Source organism: Malus sylvestris, chromosome 10 (genome assembly GCF_916048215.2).
Source record: "Malus sylvestris chromosome 10, drMalSylv7.2, whole genome shotgun sequence".
Lineage (NCBI taxonomy): Eukaryota > Viridiplantae > Streptophyta > Magnoliopsida > Rosales > Rosaceae > Malus > Malus sylvestris.
This window is the reverse complement of record NC_062269.1, coordinates 35274713-35291700: the sequence shown is the minus strand read 5'-3', so window position 1 is coordinate 35291700 and position 16988 is coordinate 35274713. Positions and strand designations below refer to the sequence as shown.

The window sequence follows — 16988 nt, the reverse complement described above, 5'->3', positions numbered from 1 at the left end:
AGTACTTCAACTAATTTTTTGTTATGGGATTAAGAAATAGCTTCACCCTCATTCCATGCCGATGCCTCAAAAGCACGACATATCGACCGAAATATCGGAGATAGTGTTGATTTTTTAAACCATGGACATAATTGCATTTTTTTTAAGGAAAATTAATGAAAAATGTTTAAAAACTTTAAGTTTTAACGATAACGACAAAATAAAAGGTAAACTAAATAGTATCAAAATTGACTTTTTAGTGTAAAAATGTGGTTTTTCATTAAAGTGAACAATACCGTGAGTATTTCGTTAAAGTTTTTTTTTTTTTTTAATCTTTAGAGTATTTAATAACTAAAAGTAATTCTAGTGAAGTAACGTCACCAAGATTTTCTCCTGATTGCAAATGCAAGATCCTGCCTGGACTAATGACATGCCTGAACAAGATCAAGGATTATTTGCAATGACACTGACCCTTTCATCAAATACTTTCTTTAAGTAATTATATTTCTTTTCTTTGAAAATTATGACATTGACATTGAAAGTCTCCATCCTAGCCATTCATCCGAAGTTCTATTGAGTTATATAAAAGGAAACGGATCCCCTCTGGATCCAAATGAATTGAGCTCAAGGATCAAATAATTCAGACCATTAAAATTAGATCCAACAACTACAATTATTATAACTTTTAGAGAGCTCCCTATTTGTAATTGTTGGATCAAATTTCAATGGCCCAGATCATTTGATGAGTAGGCTCAGTTCCTTTGGGTCCGGATGGGATCCGGTTCCTATATAAAAATTGTGAAACATCAACAAAAGTTGAAAACCATCTCATAGTTGAGAAATTTTTTCGTGTGCGGTATACCAAGTGTTATAATACAATTAGTTAAAAAAATATTTGTAAGTTTCCAACCAATTATATTGTTACATGTGATGAACCAGATGTGTTTCTAGAACATTGAAACATCTCTCGCAGCTGAGAGAACATTTTTTTAGTTGAGACATCCCATGTTTAGTGATCACATGGTGGGGATAGTTTTAATTGGAAGATATAAACATCATCGAGAGCGAGTGCCTTGATGCTTAAGCAAACCTTTTGCGTCCAATAATGCCCATTATCCACTAATAACAAGTGATTAGCTAGGGGACCATTTGTTAATTTAATCAAACCGACACTAGAATATATACAAATAATCTCTATGATTAAGATGAGATAAGATTCTCATGCATGTTTCCCCCTGTTGACAAGTGCTTTTGTAACTTTATACATCTCCTTGACAAACATTCACCTCCATGTAACACCACATTATTATGGTCCAAATTCAAAGTTAACCTATTTTTAATTGGGAAAACTAAGGAAAATGGCTTGAAAACTTTGAGTTTTAACGAAAATGACAAGATAAAGAGTAAAGTGAATAGAACCAGGATTAACTTTTTAGTGTAAAAATATGGTTTTTCGTTAAAGTGAACAGTACCGGGAGTTTTTCGTTAAAGTTCCATTTTTAATTAAAATGGTTTGGGGCAGTTCCATATACTAGGTTAATTTGATGATATGATATGACGATACTATATAAACTTTTATCTATTTGCATGGTAACTCGGTACATATTTTAAACATTAAGAAGTTAGTTAGCAGCCAAGCGCTGCCGTATAAGTGTATAGGTTCAAAGGATTGTATGGTGCACGTGCAAATGGATAAAACAAACAGATACGTCATGGCTAGAGCATGTGAAAGAGAAAAATAAATAATTTGGGGGGTGAGGGGGACAAGTATGAATATCTTTAATCATTAGTTTGGCCTTAATCATGCTTTATGAACTACAACTTTTAACATTATGCTCTTCCTTTGGAGGTTACAAAACCAAGCATGGGAGATATCTTGGTCATGGCATGATGAGTTTGACATTTTGGAGAAATTTCCATTTGCTCAGTGGACCAATACTGCTTCCAAAAGGAAATTCCACAATTGAGGCTCTCTTTAGATAACCCAGTATTTGAAGCAAAGTATATATGAGTACATTATTTTGCTCGCGTACAGAGATTCAAACTTGAATGCAAGAGACGGAAAGATTGACCTAATTACTTTTGTTCGATTTAATATTGTCTCTGTTTAGATGCATGCTGAGGAACTGAAATGGAGTGGGAAGGCAAATGGGGGTTTGAGAAAAGTTGGAAATAAAATTTGGTTGAAAATGGGGGGCCCAAATAGCCTTTGTTGCCATGCGGTGCCTAGAACAAACAAACAAAGAAAGCAAGCAAGCATGGCCAACCAGAAAATCATGCTCTTGTCACACCAGCACAAGAAGATAGAGTGGCGAAATGACTTAACACAATTTCAAAAAGCTGTTTTGATTTAATAGGTTATTGCCTTCAAACATCACCTCCCTTCTTTTGTCCCCTAGGGTTACCAATGAGGTTCACCAAACCATGCAGCACAAAAGGTTAACTGCAATGGGGACTCTCTCTCTCTCCCTCTCTCTCTCTCTCTCTCTCTCTCTCTCTCTCTCACACACACACACCATACAGAAAAAAGAGGGATAAGAGCCAATAACCCTGTTACTGATTCAAATTGATCACGTGATGGGAGAAATAGATATAGAGACACATTACAACGATTACAAGGGAGAATCTCTTACTCAACTTCCGTTATAGATGGTAGAGAGTATAGAATCTCATTAAGATTCAAGAATTAATCTCGAGTTTAAAATATAACAGCTATTCTTTTAACATAAATAATGGCAAGTAGAAACAGGACTAAATTAATTATAATGAAACCTTGCACTAATATTTCCAGAATTATGTACAAAATTCCAAGGAATTTAGACCTTGGCCTTCATAGTTCATACACATGTTATAGAACAAAAGGAGATGAATTCCGCTCGTGTTCGATCTGTTCGAGTACAGCAACACATTTGAGACCTATTTCCAAAAGCAGCGCACTCGAAACTCACTGGTGTCTCAAACACGTGAATGTTCTTCTCGGCCTCTGCAGTTCCTGGTCTCATAATTCACTGGCTTCAGTTTTCCGTTTCTTTTGGTTTCGTGTAGTTTCTTTGTGCGGTCTTCTGGTACAGAAAAAATGTAACCAAAGTTAATCAACTAATGGCAGGGAGATATAAGCGTAAAAGTAACACCTTATGCATACCTACAACACATGATTGACCTTTCAAAACCATTGCATGTCTTCTTGGCAGGTAAAACGATTCTGGTAAAAAAAAAAAATATCATGCTTATGCTGACTCACGTAAGGATTAGTATTTAAGTATGTTATCCAAGGGGGGAAAATGGCGTCCTTTTCGACCACTCATTTCCAGATAAATAACAATATAAATTCGGCACTAAACTTTGGAGCCACCACATACATTCTGAAACTTCATAAAATAGACCCCCAAGAAAATTTCATGTAATAAACTTTATCAGAATTCCCGCGGTTTCCAGAAACTCGAGAAAGTATGTACAATCATTATCAACATCATGTAAATACTACCCGCATGAAATCAAGACTCGATAGTGCTTCCTGCGGCATATTTTGTCTGCATTACTCGACATACAATCATACCAAATGCATGAAGGACCAGGACCACAAGAGAATAAATAGTCTAGGAAAAGAAAAGGCGATTAGCCACGCTCACCCACATAAACGTGTCCATGTACGTTCACATATGCTTTTAGTCATTTGCATACGGTACACACATACACACATATTACATGTTCAAGTCAAAAGCATCATACTGTTACCAAAAAAGAAACAACATTGACCATTGTTGTCTGAACTAACCTTTTTATTGGACCTTTTCTCGAATCAATACCGATACATGCCATTATCTCTTCAAGACTCATAATATCACCAAGGTTATGTTTTAACAGATTGCAACTTCCCATAAATGCAGCCGACTCGGGCGGTGACAAATTATTTACCTTATCTTTGACACATTCCATCAGAACAAATGCTGCACAAATCCTCAGCCACGTAATACAAGTCAGAGAATTCTAAGCTGCAAAACATAAATACTCAAACAAAAACATCCTAAAAGTGGACTAGCTATTTGGTAACTTGAAACTTGATAAATGACTCAACAGGTAACATTAAAAGGCATCCCAATCAAGTGGGAGGTTGGAGTACCAACATATGGTGAGGCCTTATCAAATCCCAAACCTGAAACAGTGAAACACCCATGCAAACCAAACCTTATCCCGAATTTGATTTGTACTAGAGGTATGAAACCAAACCTTCCCAAACAAAACAAGCAAAGCCACACCAAATAAAGCAAGAAATTGCTCTTTTCCTCTGCTAATTTCAGTATTTCAAAAACAGAATCACAAAGAGGATTATTCGAAAAGAGGGAAGGGCAATTCAAGTGCCCATCCATAGAACAAGTCCAAGAAGATAAAGCAAGCGGCCATAGCTAGAAGAAATAAAGTTCAGAGAGATATAACACAGATTAATTTCTTGGGGTTGAGATGGAAACCTCAGTAAAAGTGCGGTAAGGATGTTGATATTCAAGTGAGAGAGATGAGGGAAAGCCTGGTGGCTGAAAGGAAGTAGCCAATAGGAAGGTATTCCTACTTTGGTGTGATAAAAGAAAGGGAAGGATATTTCGTAGCATAAACTAATCAGGTCAGGTTCAGATATTCAGTTGTCATTCTGAAACATACCTTAAACCGGACCATTGATTCGGTTATCCTTTTTCAACCCCAAACACATTCCACTATGAAATAAAACTAGGACAAGTTTCAACACAAATGTAGATGCAGCAATGGAAGATAAGAGAAGTTCATATGACCATCAACCATGTCTACATGGCGGGCGTGTATGTTATAGTGGAATCAGGCTCTTATAATAGCCAAGAAATTAGTAGGAAAACATATTTTAAAGGGATTTGCAGCCTAAATGGCAACCCTAGAGAATCAATCTCAAGCATATTCTGAATTGTATGAAAGTCAACCCCATATTGTGCACTTGTTTAATGATTATAAAAAAGCTGCATATTTGAGCTCGGTTTCATTTGATCTTCACTCAGTTCTTAAAAAAAAAAGCCACAAGCAGCCCGTTTCTTCTTTTCTTAAACTGAGGTCAACATACTTGTTGCCTTTTCTTGAGTCCAGCCTCTGTGCAAGGCAATTACAATATATAATCTATAGATTTTTGCAAGTGAAAACCTAAAGAAAAAACACCAGGTTTTACTTTACAGGTTTTACTTTAATTACAAAGTTGACAAACAAAGTATAAATGGCTTATTTGTCCCTCGCCTTATTCTTAGAAAACCTAGACGCAGTAACAAGCCACATATGGTTCCAGCAAAGAATGTCACCAATTAACAGAAAACATATTTCTGGCTATTGAAATTTGAGCTTCATAATAAAGCACATGAGAGAGAAATCAATGAAAGTATACATGTGTGATACAACTTAAGTGACCACTACTAAACAAAAGACGAGCAGAGTTTTCTCCCCGAATCTGATACATTTCCTGAGAAAGAATACTTATGTTGCTGCAACCTCCCTCATAACTGGATAGAATTTAAGTTAAAATGTCATCCTTTTAGCTTTCATTATTTGAGTACATACCGCAATCTCCATGCACACGGAGATCATAATTAAGAACGTTCATAAGCTTGATGAGATGCTAATCAATCAACAATAACAAAGCATTTTTCCCACTAAGTGGGGTCGGCTATATGAATCCTAGAACGCCATTGTGCTCGGTTCTGTGTCATGTCCTCCGTTAGATCCAATTACTAGTCTTTTCTTAGGGCCTCTTCCAAAGTCTTTCTAGGTCTTCCTCTACCCTTTCGGCCCTGGACCTCTGTCCTGTAGTCGCATCTTCTAACCGGAGCGTTAGTAGGCCTTCGTTGCACATGTCCAAACCACCATAACCGATTTTCTCTTATCTTTCCTTCAATTTCGGCTACTCCTACTTTACCTCGGATATCCTCATTCCTAATCTTATCATTTCTCGTGTTCCCACACATCCAACAAAGCATCCTCATCTCCGATACACCCATTTTATGTACGTGTTGATGCTTCACCGCCCAACATTCCGTGCCATACAGCATCGCCAGCCTTATTGCCGTCCTATCAAATTTTCCTTTGAGCTTCAGTGACATACAACGGTCACACAACACGCCGGATGCACTCTTCCACTTCATCCATCCAGCTTGTATTCTATGGTTGAGGTCTCTATCTAATTCTCCATTCTTTTGCAGGATAGATCCTAGGTAGTGAAAGCGGTCGCTTTTTGGTACTTCCTGGTCTCCGATCATCACCCCTAATTCATTTGGGCCTCCATTTGCACTGAACTTACACTCCATATATTCTGTCTTTGATCGAATTAGGCAAAGACCTTTAGATTCCAACACTTCTCTCCAAAGGTTAAGCTTCGCATTTACCCATTCCTGAGTTTCATCTATCAACACTATATCGTCTGTGAAAAGCATACACCAAGGAATATCATCTTGAATATGTCCCGTTAACTCATCCATTACCAATGCAAAAATGTAAGGACTTAAAGATGAACCTTGATGTAACCCTACAGTTATGTGGAAGCTTTCGGTTTGTCATTCATGAGTTCTTACGGCAGTCTTTGCTCCATCATACATATCCTTTGTAGCTTAGATATGTGCTACTCATACTCCTTTCTTCTCTAAAATCCTCCAAAGAATGTCTCTTGGAACCCTATCATACGCTTTTTCCAAATCTATAAAGACCACGTGTAAATCCTTTTTCATATCTCTATATCTTTCCATCAATTTTCGTAAGAGATAGATTGCCTCCATGGTTGAGCGCCCTGGCATGAACCCGAATTGGTTGTCCGAGACCTGTGTCTCTTGCCTCAATCTATGCTCAATGACTCTCACCCAAAGCTTCATTGTATGACTCATTAGCTTAATACCCCTATAGTTCATGCAATTTTGTACGTCGCCCTTATTCTTGTAGATAGGCACCAAAGTGCTCTTTCACCACTCATTTGGCATCTTCTTCATTTTCAAAATCCTATTGAAAATGTCTGTGAGCCATGCTATACCCGTCCCTCCCAAGACTTTCCACACTTCGATCAGTATATCATCTAGGCCCACTGCTTTTCTATGCTTCATCTTTTTCTAAGCTACAACCACTTTTTCCTTCCTAATTCGGTGGTAAAATGAGTAGTTTCTACACTCTTCTGAGTTACTCCACTCCCCCAAAGAAGTACTCCTTTCATGTCCTTCATTGAAAAGATTATAAAAATAACCTCTCCATCTGTCTTTGACCGCGTTCTCTATAGCAAAAACCCTTCCATTCTCATCCTTGATGCACCTCACTTGGTTTGTCTTCTTTTCCCTTGCTCTAGCTAGTTTATAGATATCCAACTCTCCTTCTTTGGTATCTAGTCGCTTATACATATCATCATAAGCCGCTAGTTTAGCTTCTCTCACAGCTTTCTTCGCCTCCTGCTTCGCTATTTTATACCTTTCACCGTTTTCATCGGTCCTATCCTTGTATAAGGCTTTACAACATTCCTTCTTAACCTTAACCCTTGGTTGTACCTCCTCATTCCACCACCAAGATTCCTTTTGGTGTGAAGCAAAGCCTTTGGACTCTCCTAATACCTCTTTTGCTACTTTTCGGATACAACTAGCCATAGAATCCCACATTTGGTGATTACTTTCTCTTGAAAAAATGCTTGTTTTTCTCCTTTTAGATTCCACCATCTAGTCCTTGGGCACTTCAAGGTCTTTTTCTTTTTTCTCTCTCTTTTGATATGTACATCCATCACCAACAAGCGATGTTGATTAGCCAAGCTCTCTCCCGGTATAACTTTGCAATCCTTAGAAGTTATACAATCCCCTTTCCTCATTAGAAGAAAATCTATTTGTGTTTTTGACAACCTACTCTTGTAGGTGATCACATGTTCTTCTCTCTTCTTAAAGAAGGTGTTAGCTAAGAAGACATCATATGCCATTGCAAAATCCAAGATGGCTTCCCCATCTTTGTTTCTCTCCCCAAAACCATGGTCACCATGAAAACCTCCATAGTTGCCTATCTCCTTGCCCACGTGTCCATTTAAATCTCCTCCTATAAATTCCTTGCACCAAGTCTCCAAGATCTTCCCAAAATTTCTCCTTCAAACTCGTATCCAACCCTACTTAAGGTGCGCACACACTAATCACATTGATGAGTTCTTGTCCTATTACAATCTTGATTGCCATAATTCTATCTCCTACCATCTTGACATCTACAACATCTTGTGTCAAGGTCTTGTCCACGATGATGCCAACACCGTTTCTCGTTCCATTTGTGCCCGAATACCAAAGTGTTGGAACACAAGTTTGGAACTTTATATACAATGCAATACAATGAGGTATTTTGCTTCTTTTACAGCTCATATCAAGAGCTTAATTCGAAATTCGACAACAAAGAACATGGAAACAGATAAAGCTATCCGACATACCAAGAGCTCGAATCACCTTGAGATCAAACTTTTGGGCAAGTTCATCGCACCCAATCATTCTTGCACGTTGAAGAACAATCCTTTTTATGCTAATCAACATGTCCTGCCATAAAATTGTGTGTTTAATTCCAATTTTTCGACACCATTAACCATAAAGCTCTAGTCTTTAACGTCAAATTGTCTACTTTTCTATGCAGAATTTGATATGAGCATTGAAAATTAACAAACGAATTCAAAAATTAAATTTAGCAAAAAGATAATAAATCAAGAAATTAAGTTGCTTTAATGATGTAAATAATACTTACAAGTTCAGACTCAGAGAGGGAGCAGAGCCAGCTCACATCTTCAACCCTCTTCTGCCCTAAAACCTCTTCCATCCTCAACACAAACTGATTTTACTCTCTGGGTACCGCTGTTTCTCCTCAGTGGGAGTTGCCACAGATGATGGGATTTTCCTCAACCCTTTTTTTCTTCAGCGCAGTTTCTGTGAAAAAAATTTAAAAAAATTGTAATTTTTCCCGTTTTCACAAAAGTCCCTGAGGTTTTAGAAATTATACTGCTCACTTGAAGCTTCAAATTATTTTCACAAACTTGCTTCCGTTAATTTTTTAGTAAATTATAGCAATTGTCCATCAACTTTAATTAAATTGGAGTAATGTTCTCTCAACTAAAAATTCATTACCATTGGTCCCTCAACTCATCAAAATGTGTAGCTATGGTCATTTTCATCAACTTCGTCAAAATGAGTTATGTTGGAATAATCATTGCTACAATTGGGATCCCTCAACTCATCAAAACTTATAGTTATGGTCATTTTCATCAATTTTGTCAGAATTTTGTCAAAAAAAGTTATGTTGGAATGACCATTGCTACAAATAGGTTAAAGTTGAGGGACCATTGCTTGCATTGAGTTAAAGTTGAGTGACTATATCTCCAATTGGATTAAAGTTAACGGACTAATGGTAATGAATTTTTAATTGATGGACCATAACTGCATGTTTTGATGAGTTGAGGGACCAATGGTAATGAATTTTTAATTGAGGGACCATTGCTCCAATTAAATTAAAGTTAAGTGATCATTGCTATAATTTACTCTTAATTTTTCGTCCAAAAGCTGGCAGGTGGCTTACCGACAGTTGCGGAGGTAGCAAGTTGTAAGGGTTTGTTTTGGTTTTTCATTTGCTTTGGGCTCACAACTTTGTTTTGGGTTTTTTAGCTTTACTTTCAAAGTCCACTTCTATGTTTTGTGCTAATTGTAACTTAATCTCTTTCATGTTGGTTTGGTTACACTTTATCAATAATTTTTTTTAAACTATTAATTTAGCCTAAAAAATTATATTACACACTTTCTACGCCCTATCCGTATTTTCACATAAACCCTCATGATTTACAAAGACTTCATATAGCCACTACTTAAAAAAAGGACAAAACATTATGAAACTTTAAAAATTCAAGAAGCTATCTCGTTTATTAGTATGTAACATATGGATACTACAGGAACTAAAAATACGGTTTTAACTTTTAACTTGGTGGGATCATTTTTTCTTATTTAATAAATCATGTCACGTCATTTTGTAATTAAGAGGTCGTATGAAAGTGTGTTATACTTTAGGGGGTTTTATTTTAAAGTTTCAAATCTCAAGGAGTTGTGTGAAAAAAAATCAATGAAGTTGAAGTGGTTGTGTGAAAACGCAAAAACTCAAAAGGTATCGGTGTAATTAATCTTAAGAATAGATTTATTATTTGAAAAACTTTTTTTATGACATCAATAGTTTTAGGATGAAAATCTAACGGCTCGAGAATTTTGTCTATTTTTTTTTTAATTATTATGAATTGCACCACCATTCACTTACTAATTATAATTTAGATAAGACGATATTCTAAACTAATTTAATTTAAAAAGAAGACACTTTGATCTCGAATTCAACGAAACCATATACCGAACACTCCCTTATTTGTCTTGCAAAGCCATTCATGATTCGTTGTGCTTGCAACTGAGTGTGTACTTGGGCTGCCTATTTAATTGAAACAACATTTTGCCACTGAAACTATCAAGAAACTGAACGCACTATATTTAGACAATGCTTACAAGTTAATGAATAAAAGAATAAGAAGGTGGCAAATTTCCACTAGGCTGGGCTGTTTGTCAGTGATCTAAATATTGGACTGCTTGTCACTGATCTGTATATCAACTGTTTCTTGTGGTGCAACTGTTCTTTCAGAACCCGAATTCTCGCGTCAACCCGAGCCGAAACCCCAACCTGAGTCATCTTTATGGAGTTGCTTCTCTCCCTCTCCCACATTTGCTTGACTGCAACATCTTTCCTGCAGTGCTTCATTTCTTGAATCACATGATCGTCCAACGGATAGAATGACCGTTGGATGACGATGTGAATGAAGTAGGGTAGCAGCGAAACAACCACAACGAATAATGTGACAGTCCAATACAACGGTGCAGGGCCAAGAGCTTCGATTAGGACACGAAATCCTCTTTGAGAGTAGGCAGGAGGGAATGCACCGTATACCAACAAGAACACGTACCAGATCATGATGCTACCCCATATGAAAAGATGTTGGATCCAAGTGAACCGGTTGATGATCAGCGCAATCTGGCAATTGACGGTCCAGATTATGCAGGTGTATGTCATGGCACCAAGGTGTGTGATGTCTGCAACTTGGCCATTCTTCTGAAATGAATTAGGGGAGAAAGTGTATATGTTTGCAAGGAATATGACTAGAGAAGCAACCACGCCGTTTACTATCCAACCAATAATCCGGTACCACGTGAAATATATGTTCTTCTGTCCTTGTTGATAAAGAGCTGGAAACTGTTCCATAAAAAAGAAAACAGAAAATCCCATTAAAACTCTCATAGCTTACACGAGAAATTCTTGCAAACAACCGTTGTGTACAAGAACTATCGCCTTTTCATGTGTATGTGTGTGATTTTCGTTAAGTTTGTTTACCTGGAGGCACACTTCTGATGAAACGTCCTGCTCAAGGACTCCCAATGATATAACAGGTAAAGATGTCAAAATCACATTGAACAAGGCCATATACCAGTCGTCGTAGAAGACCTCCCCTGCAAATCTTGAGGATAACTCATAGTAGAACAGCGTGAGCCCCAACGCAATGTTCTTGTACACGAAGTAGAGAACCTGGATAGAGGAAAGGGGCTTAGCCTAGCATCAGATAAAGATATCGTCTATTGTCTAAAGTAGGATGGAAGCATTTACCATTTTTGAAATCCTTTTGTAACACCAACGCCCATGAACTATAAGTAATCTCCCCAAAAATCGGAATTGAGGCAATGCTATGTCACTGGCCATGACTGCCTGCATTCCTTCCATGCCACTGATTCCTACTCCAATATCAGCTTCTTGAATCATGCCAACATCATTTGCCCCATCTCCAATTGCCAAGGTTGTTTTCCCAGTATGTTCCTTTACCAATCGCGTAATCTGGAATTCGAAAACACAAAGAATGAATATGCATGAATATTTTCATTGGACTCAAAGCTCTATCTGAATAGACCTACCAAAGCCTTCTGTTTTGGAGAGACGCGGCAGCATATGACAGAAGCGCAATTAACAGCCAATGGTAAGAACTGGTCCTTCACATCACTTCTGAGAGCAATTTCAAGAGCTTTTCCATCTACTACCAAAGCCAAGGGTGCATTATCATTGCCTTCTTCAGACTTCAGTTTGTGAAAACTTTCGAGTTGGTTTAAAATGTCATCTTTCATCGCCTGGAAACTAGAAAAAAACAAAATTTGTGATTACCAACTCAACTTCCATAATATAGTATCATGTTTTCCCTTTTGTTTTTGTTTTTGTTTGTTTGTTTTTTTTTTTTTTTCTGAGCTATTGGATGGCCAAATTCACATAAAAGTATTCTAATATAACTGTTATCCGAAGCGATCAATTTCCAGTTCCACCTTCAGTTGGTTATTAGTTGGAATAGTTGCAGTTTCTCTACCCAAGCTCAGATGAAATTGCTTCATATCCTGCCGGAGCAAGCTGCAAGCAAATCTGCCAATGCGAATGTGCAAAAAGGAAAGCCAAAGACAAATAATTTAGCTTCCATCAACGCCTTTCTGATGATTTAAGACTTACAAGTACACCAAGTAAATGGTTTTTCACAAACTTTACCCTATATTTATGGCAGTTTCCTTCTTGTCACCGGTGAGCAGCCATATTTTTATCCCGGCTTGGGCAAGCTTATCTATGCATTCTGGAACCTGATATGTATGCATAAAAGAAGACACTATCGACTATGAGAAAGAGCATGTAACCATACAAAAGCCACACAAACATAGAAAAAGACAGATAGCTAACCCCCTTTTGTAGCTTGTCTTCAACAGCAGCAACCCCTAATAAAATCAAATCCTTTTCGATCATTTCAGATGCTTTCTCTAGCACTTCTTCCCTTTCGGGACCTATTGTTGTCTTGGCCACCTTGAATATTGAGTTCCATTGTTCATACTCAGCAGCCTCAAGTTTCCGGTAAGCAAATGCCAGAGTGCGGAATCCATCTTCTGCATAATTGGAAAGGTGTAGGGTTGTTGCCTGTTGGTATGCCCTTCCATTTTCTGCAAGCCTATCGAAGATAATGCTGAAAACCAAAATTCATATAAGATACAAGTTAGAGCAAAAATCAACTGATAACACAAGTTTAAGATACCTTTAACATAAAAAGTTAAAAAAAAACATGGGGTAGAGATCAATAGATAATTTTCGGCGTAGAAACATACTTGTCTGCACCTTTGCAGAGTAGAATGATCTGACCATCTTCGTCGCTTATGATAACAGACATCCTTTTCCGAGTGCTACAGAACTCTAAAAGGTTCAAAAGTTTGTACTTCCTGAAAATACATTCATATCATGTTTAGGCATTATACTACACAACTTTATACAAGAAAATAGTCTCAATCAGTTACGAAAGTACCTCTCAACCTCCTTTCCCGTGGAAGGATCAAATTCCTTAAGAAACATAAAGGACTGACTTCTTCGAAAAAATTGAAATCCAAACTCTTGAGCAGCAACTAGAAAAGATACTTCTTCCGGTGACTCTGCCTCATACTTTAGCTTATGAGTTAGCTCATCCTCCTCAACAGGTATGCCTGTGTGACATAGAGCCATGACTCGAAAGAACATTGTTACATCGGATAAGTTGGATCTGTACATCCACTTTTTGTTCATAAGCCTGCCATCCCTAAAGTTGAAACCCTTGATGGCAGATTCTTCCTCCACGTTCGAGATTCTCGAGTTTTCTGCACTTGAATAATTCTGCTCATGTCTTTGTCCACCTAGAATAGCCCTTTCAGTGCTAATGTCACCAACTGAGAACTCAAACATTTCGCAGCTTTGGCTTGCTGTTTCAAACTCATCAATACTAAAACAATATGACTCAACATCAACATTCATCCGTTGAGATGCTGCACGATCAATTTCATTTACATCACCCCCATACGAAATTCCAGCAATAGAGCATTTCCTGAATTCCATCTGGTTACACGTCAAAGTCCCCGTTTTATCAGACAGAATCATCTCCACCTGACCAAGCTCTTCATTTAAATTTGATGTTCGCGTTTGAACAGATTTACATGTAACTTCATCATACAATTTGATGTCCTTGTTAATGAGCATGGCTTGTAAAACTTTGACAATCTCAATGGAAACATAGAGAGAAATGGGGATCAAGTAACCATACAAAATAAGAGCCCTTATGAACTGTAGGAAACCAGATACCTCAGGCTTTGATGGTTGAAAAAATGGATCTTTATCATCTAGAGAAAGATACCACCACTTAATCATCTCCGTTTTCAAAAACTCTGCAAAACCAATCAAAGTGACCAGTGAAATCAACAGAAGCATCGAAAAGAGAAGGTAGATGACAAGATCCATCTTTCTTTCAATCCGACTGCGCTTAGATGGTGATCTTGTTGAGTTCCTCACAGCTTTTGTGTCTGGTCCACTAAAAATCACAACCCCATAAATATAATCAGTGTTCCGAAGCTTTGAATCTCTTAGGAGAAGTGAGGCAGGACACAAGGGAAATGATGCATTTTTCAACTCTAAGTTCCCTACAAAGGTGTAGAGATGAGGATTCGGGTCCTCACAGCGGACGGTAGCCCTGAATAAAACAAATGATTGATCATTGACAAGGCCAAGTGTGGCTTCCGAGCATCGTTTAACCTTGAGATTAGTTTCTCCATCAAGGTTCATGGTCTCTACATAACATATGCCATCCTCATAGCTGGAAGATAGTAAGAGGAGATCACTAGGAAAATATTCATTCTTGTTAACCTTCACAACATCTCCTACACACAGTCCTTGCCATGGTTTTTCAATAAATTCGCCGTCTCCAACGTGAACCTTTACAGTTCTTGAGTTCACATTCAAATCCTGGAACACAAAATAAATTTGTTGTAAATAGTCCCAGAAAGTTTATTAAAATGGAGGGAAAAATGAAGATTTCTAGCAAAATAGAACAGGAAAGTCAAGGGGGTTTATGATCATACTAAATATCAAATAAGGGAGGATAAATTAGCAGTGAAACCGTTCAATATAAGCTGTATTTAATTCGGTTATTTTCTTATGTGGGCTGAAAATTCTACATTCTTCAACAAATAATAAAGTGGGGAGTCAATTTTGAATCAAACTAATTTTCTTCTGCAGTAGAAAAAGAGGAGCTAAAATTTCAAGAATTATGAATATTCGAATTTATTGAAAATAAATATTTTACTGTATTTTCTGTTTACCTGCAAGAATCTGTGCCAGTCCTCCACTGCCTCCTTGATCATGCTAACCCCCACCACAAAGACCAAAGGAGCAATCAAACTTATTGGTTGAAAAGGAGCCAAAGAAGTGACGGACAACACAGCTGCCAACAGAAAATACAGATTGGCAACTCTTCGGAACTGCTCGAAAAGCGCTTTTGGAAGAAAAGTCATGATATTGTACTTGGTTGTGGAGACATAGTTCTTGGGGTACTTGTAAGGCTTGGCCTTGTGCAGCTGAGGCTCGTTGCAGAAAACCACCCGCGAAAACCCCGGCTGGCCAAGGAGCTGCTGGCTTGGATCATTCTCAGTTGTGACAGGTCTGAAGCATGCAAAAGAATACAGTTTGCTCCACCTTATCTTCCTCTTTGTTCTTCCAGACGATCCTGCCATTTTTACCGATTAAGTTGTAATACTATAACTTCACTCTTTTACATCTGCAAACCTCTCTCTCTCTCTCTCTCTCTAACTACAAGAAAATGTGACTAAATCTGAAGCTGTGAACATGAAAACTGTAGTGTTGGTTTTAACATTTGCTATCACGGGAGGCACCAAAATTCCGCATAAAAATGGGTACAAGAGAATTGTCCTATATTACATACATACATACATCTATATATATATATATATATATGTGTGTGTGTATATATATATATATATATGTATATATATAATTCTGTCTTTCCTTTTAACTTTCACTAGGTTCTAAAAAGATCTTCTTCCAAATGGTGAGATTGTTGCAGTTTCTTGGATCAAACCGAGTAGAAGGTGCAGGCCTTCTCTTTCCATTAGCCGTACTTCCACAGAAATAACAAATTCCCTGTTGTCCTATACCTTAAGAAATATCAACCTTTGTTGCACCTTTGAGATATCCGAAAATATATACAAAATATAAAGCCAAATGAAAGTTGGTCCCATAACCATTGCCGGATTGCCGGATTGCCTCTAGATTTGAGAATTGAATCAAATAATCATATTTCAATTCAAACTTTAAGTAATTTGCACTTAAAATATAGCTTGAACATGTCTTCTAGCTACTTATACGGTTTTACCGGTATCTCTCCTTATGGCAGTTCCAAACATGTCTCATATATGATACAGTACCAGTATCGAGATCTAAAATAAGCTACTAATAAATGAAAAAGAAATATCATTAGACTATATTACTAATAGTTGTGTATAACCAAATAACCGTATCAAAACTAAATATATTACTTATAAATAAAGAAAAATATTATTAAATCGTATTATAAAATACAAATAACTGAGGGTAATCAATAAACTATTATTTTCTTATCTCTCCTATCATGTGATTTAAAAAAGAGTTTAATGCTAATGCTAAAGAAATAAAAAATTTAAACCAAATTTACAAATCAAATGATGTATCACTAATAAGAGCAAACACGTTAACTGACACTTAATTAATAATCCAATCATCTACAACCACTTCATTTGGTTTACAAATTTGATTTAAAAATTTAGTTTATGTATCATTACCCTTTAAAAAACAGAGAAATATTAAGGAAACTCTCTTAAAAGTGAGACTTTCTAAAAATTCTTTGTCATCTCACATTTTTTGCACAACGATTTATAATGTTGCCACCTCACATTTTTCCCGATGATGGTATGGGGAAGAAAATACTCAATCAAAAGAATGCTAAAGGGACTCTCTTAAAAGTGAGACTTTTCATGAACTTTCTGTCACTTTATATTTTTGACACAATTTTCTTACCAATATTATAAATATTATTCTAAAAACGTGAGATGACGGAGAATCTCCTTAATATTTCTCATTCAATC

General features: G+C 37.0%; 2 protein-coding genes across 7 annotated transcripts; both read right to left on the bottom strand.

Moving 5' to 3' along the window:
• Positions 1–2735: 2735 nt before the first annotated feature.
• Positions 2736–8898, bottom strand: LOC126588065 (uncharacterized). 6 transcript variants are annotated; one of them, XM_050253198.1, is made up of 5 exons: positions 8713–8898; positions 8408–8510; positions 3755–3926; positions 3122–3181; positions 2736–3041 (listed from the first exon to the last, which is right to left on the bottom strand). In XM_050253198.1, the coding sequence occupies exons 1-5, from the start codon at positions 8782–8784 to the stop codon at positions 2978–2980; spliced, it is 471 nt and encodes a 156-aa protein (XP_050109155.1). In that variant the 5' UTR covers positions 8785–8898; the 3' UTR covers positions 2736–2977. The 6 variants fall into 6 exon arrangements, with proteins under 6 accessions (XP_050109155.1, XP_050109156.1, XP_050109157.1 ...); XM_050253199.1 differs by having other exon boundaries at positions 2736–3038; XM_050253200.1 differs by having other exon boundaries at positions 3140–3181.
• Positions 8899–10441: 1543 nt separating this feature from the next.
• LOC126588056 (probable phospholipid-transporting ATPase 4) lies at positions 10442–15769 on the bottom strand. The gene is made up of 10 exons (XM_050253188.1): positions 15171–15769; positions 13355–14814; positions 13161–13271; positions 12745–13021; positions 12559–12647; positions 12345–12438; positions 11946–12155; positions 11644–11868; positions 11374–11565; positions 10442–11235 (listed from the first exon to the last, which is right to left on the bottom strand). The coding sequence occupies exons 1-10, from the start codon at positions 15579–15581 to the stop codon at positions 10537–10539; spliced, it is 3768 nt and encodes a 1255-aa protein (XP_050109145.1). The 5' UTR covers positions 15582–15769; the 3' UTR covers positions 10442–10536.
• Positions 15770–16988: the final 1219 nt, after the last annotated feature.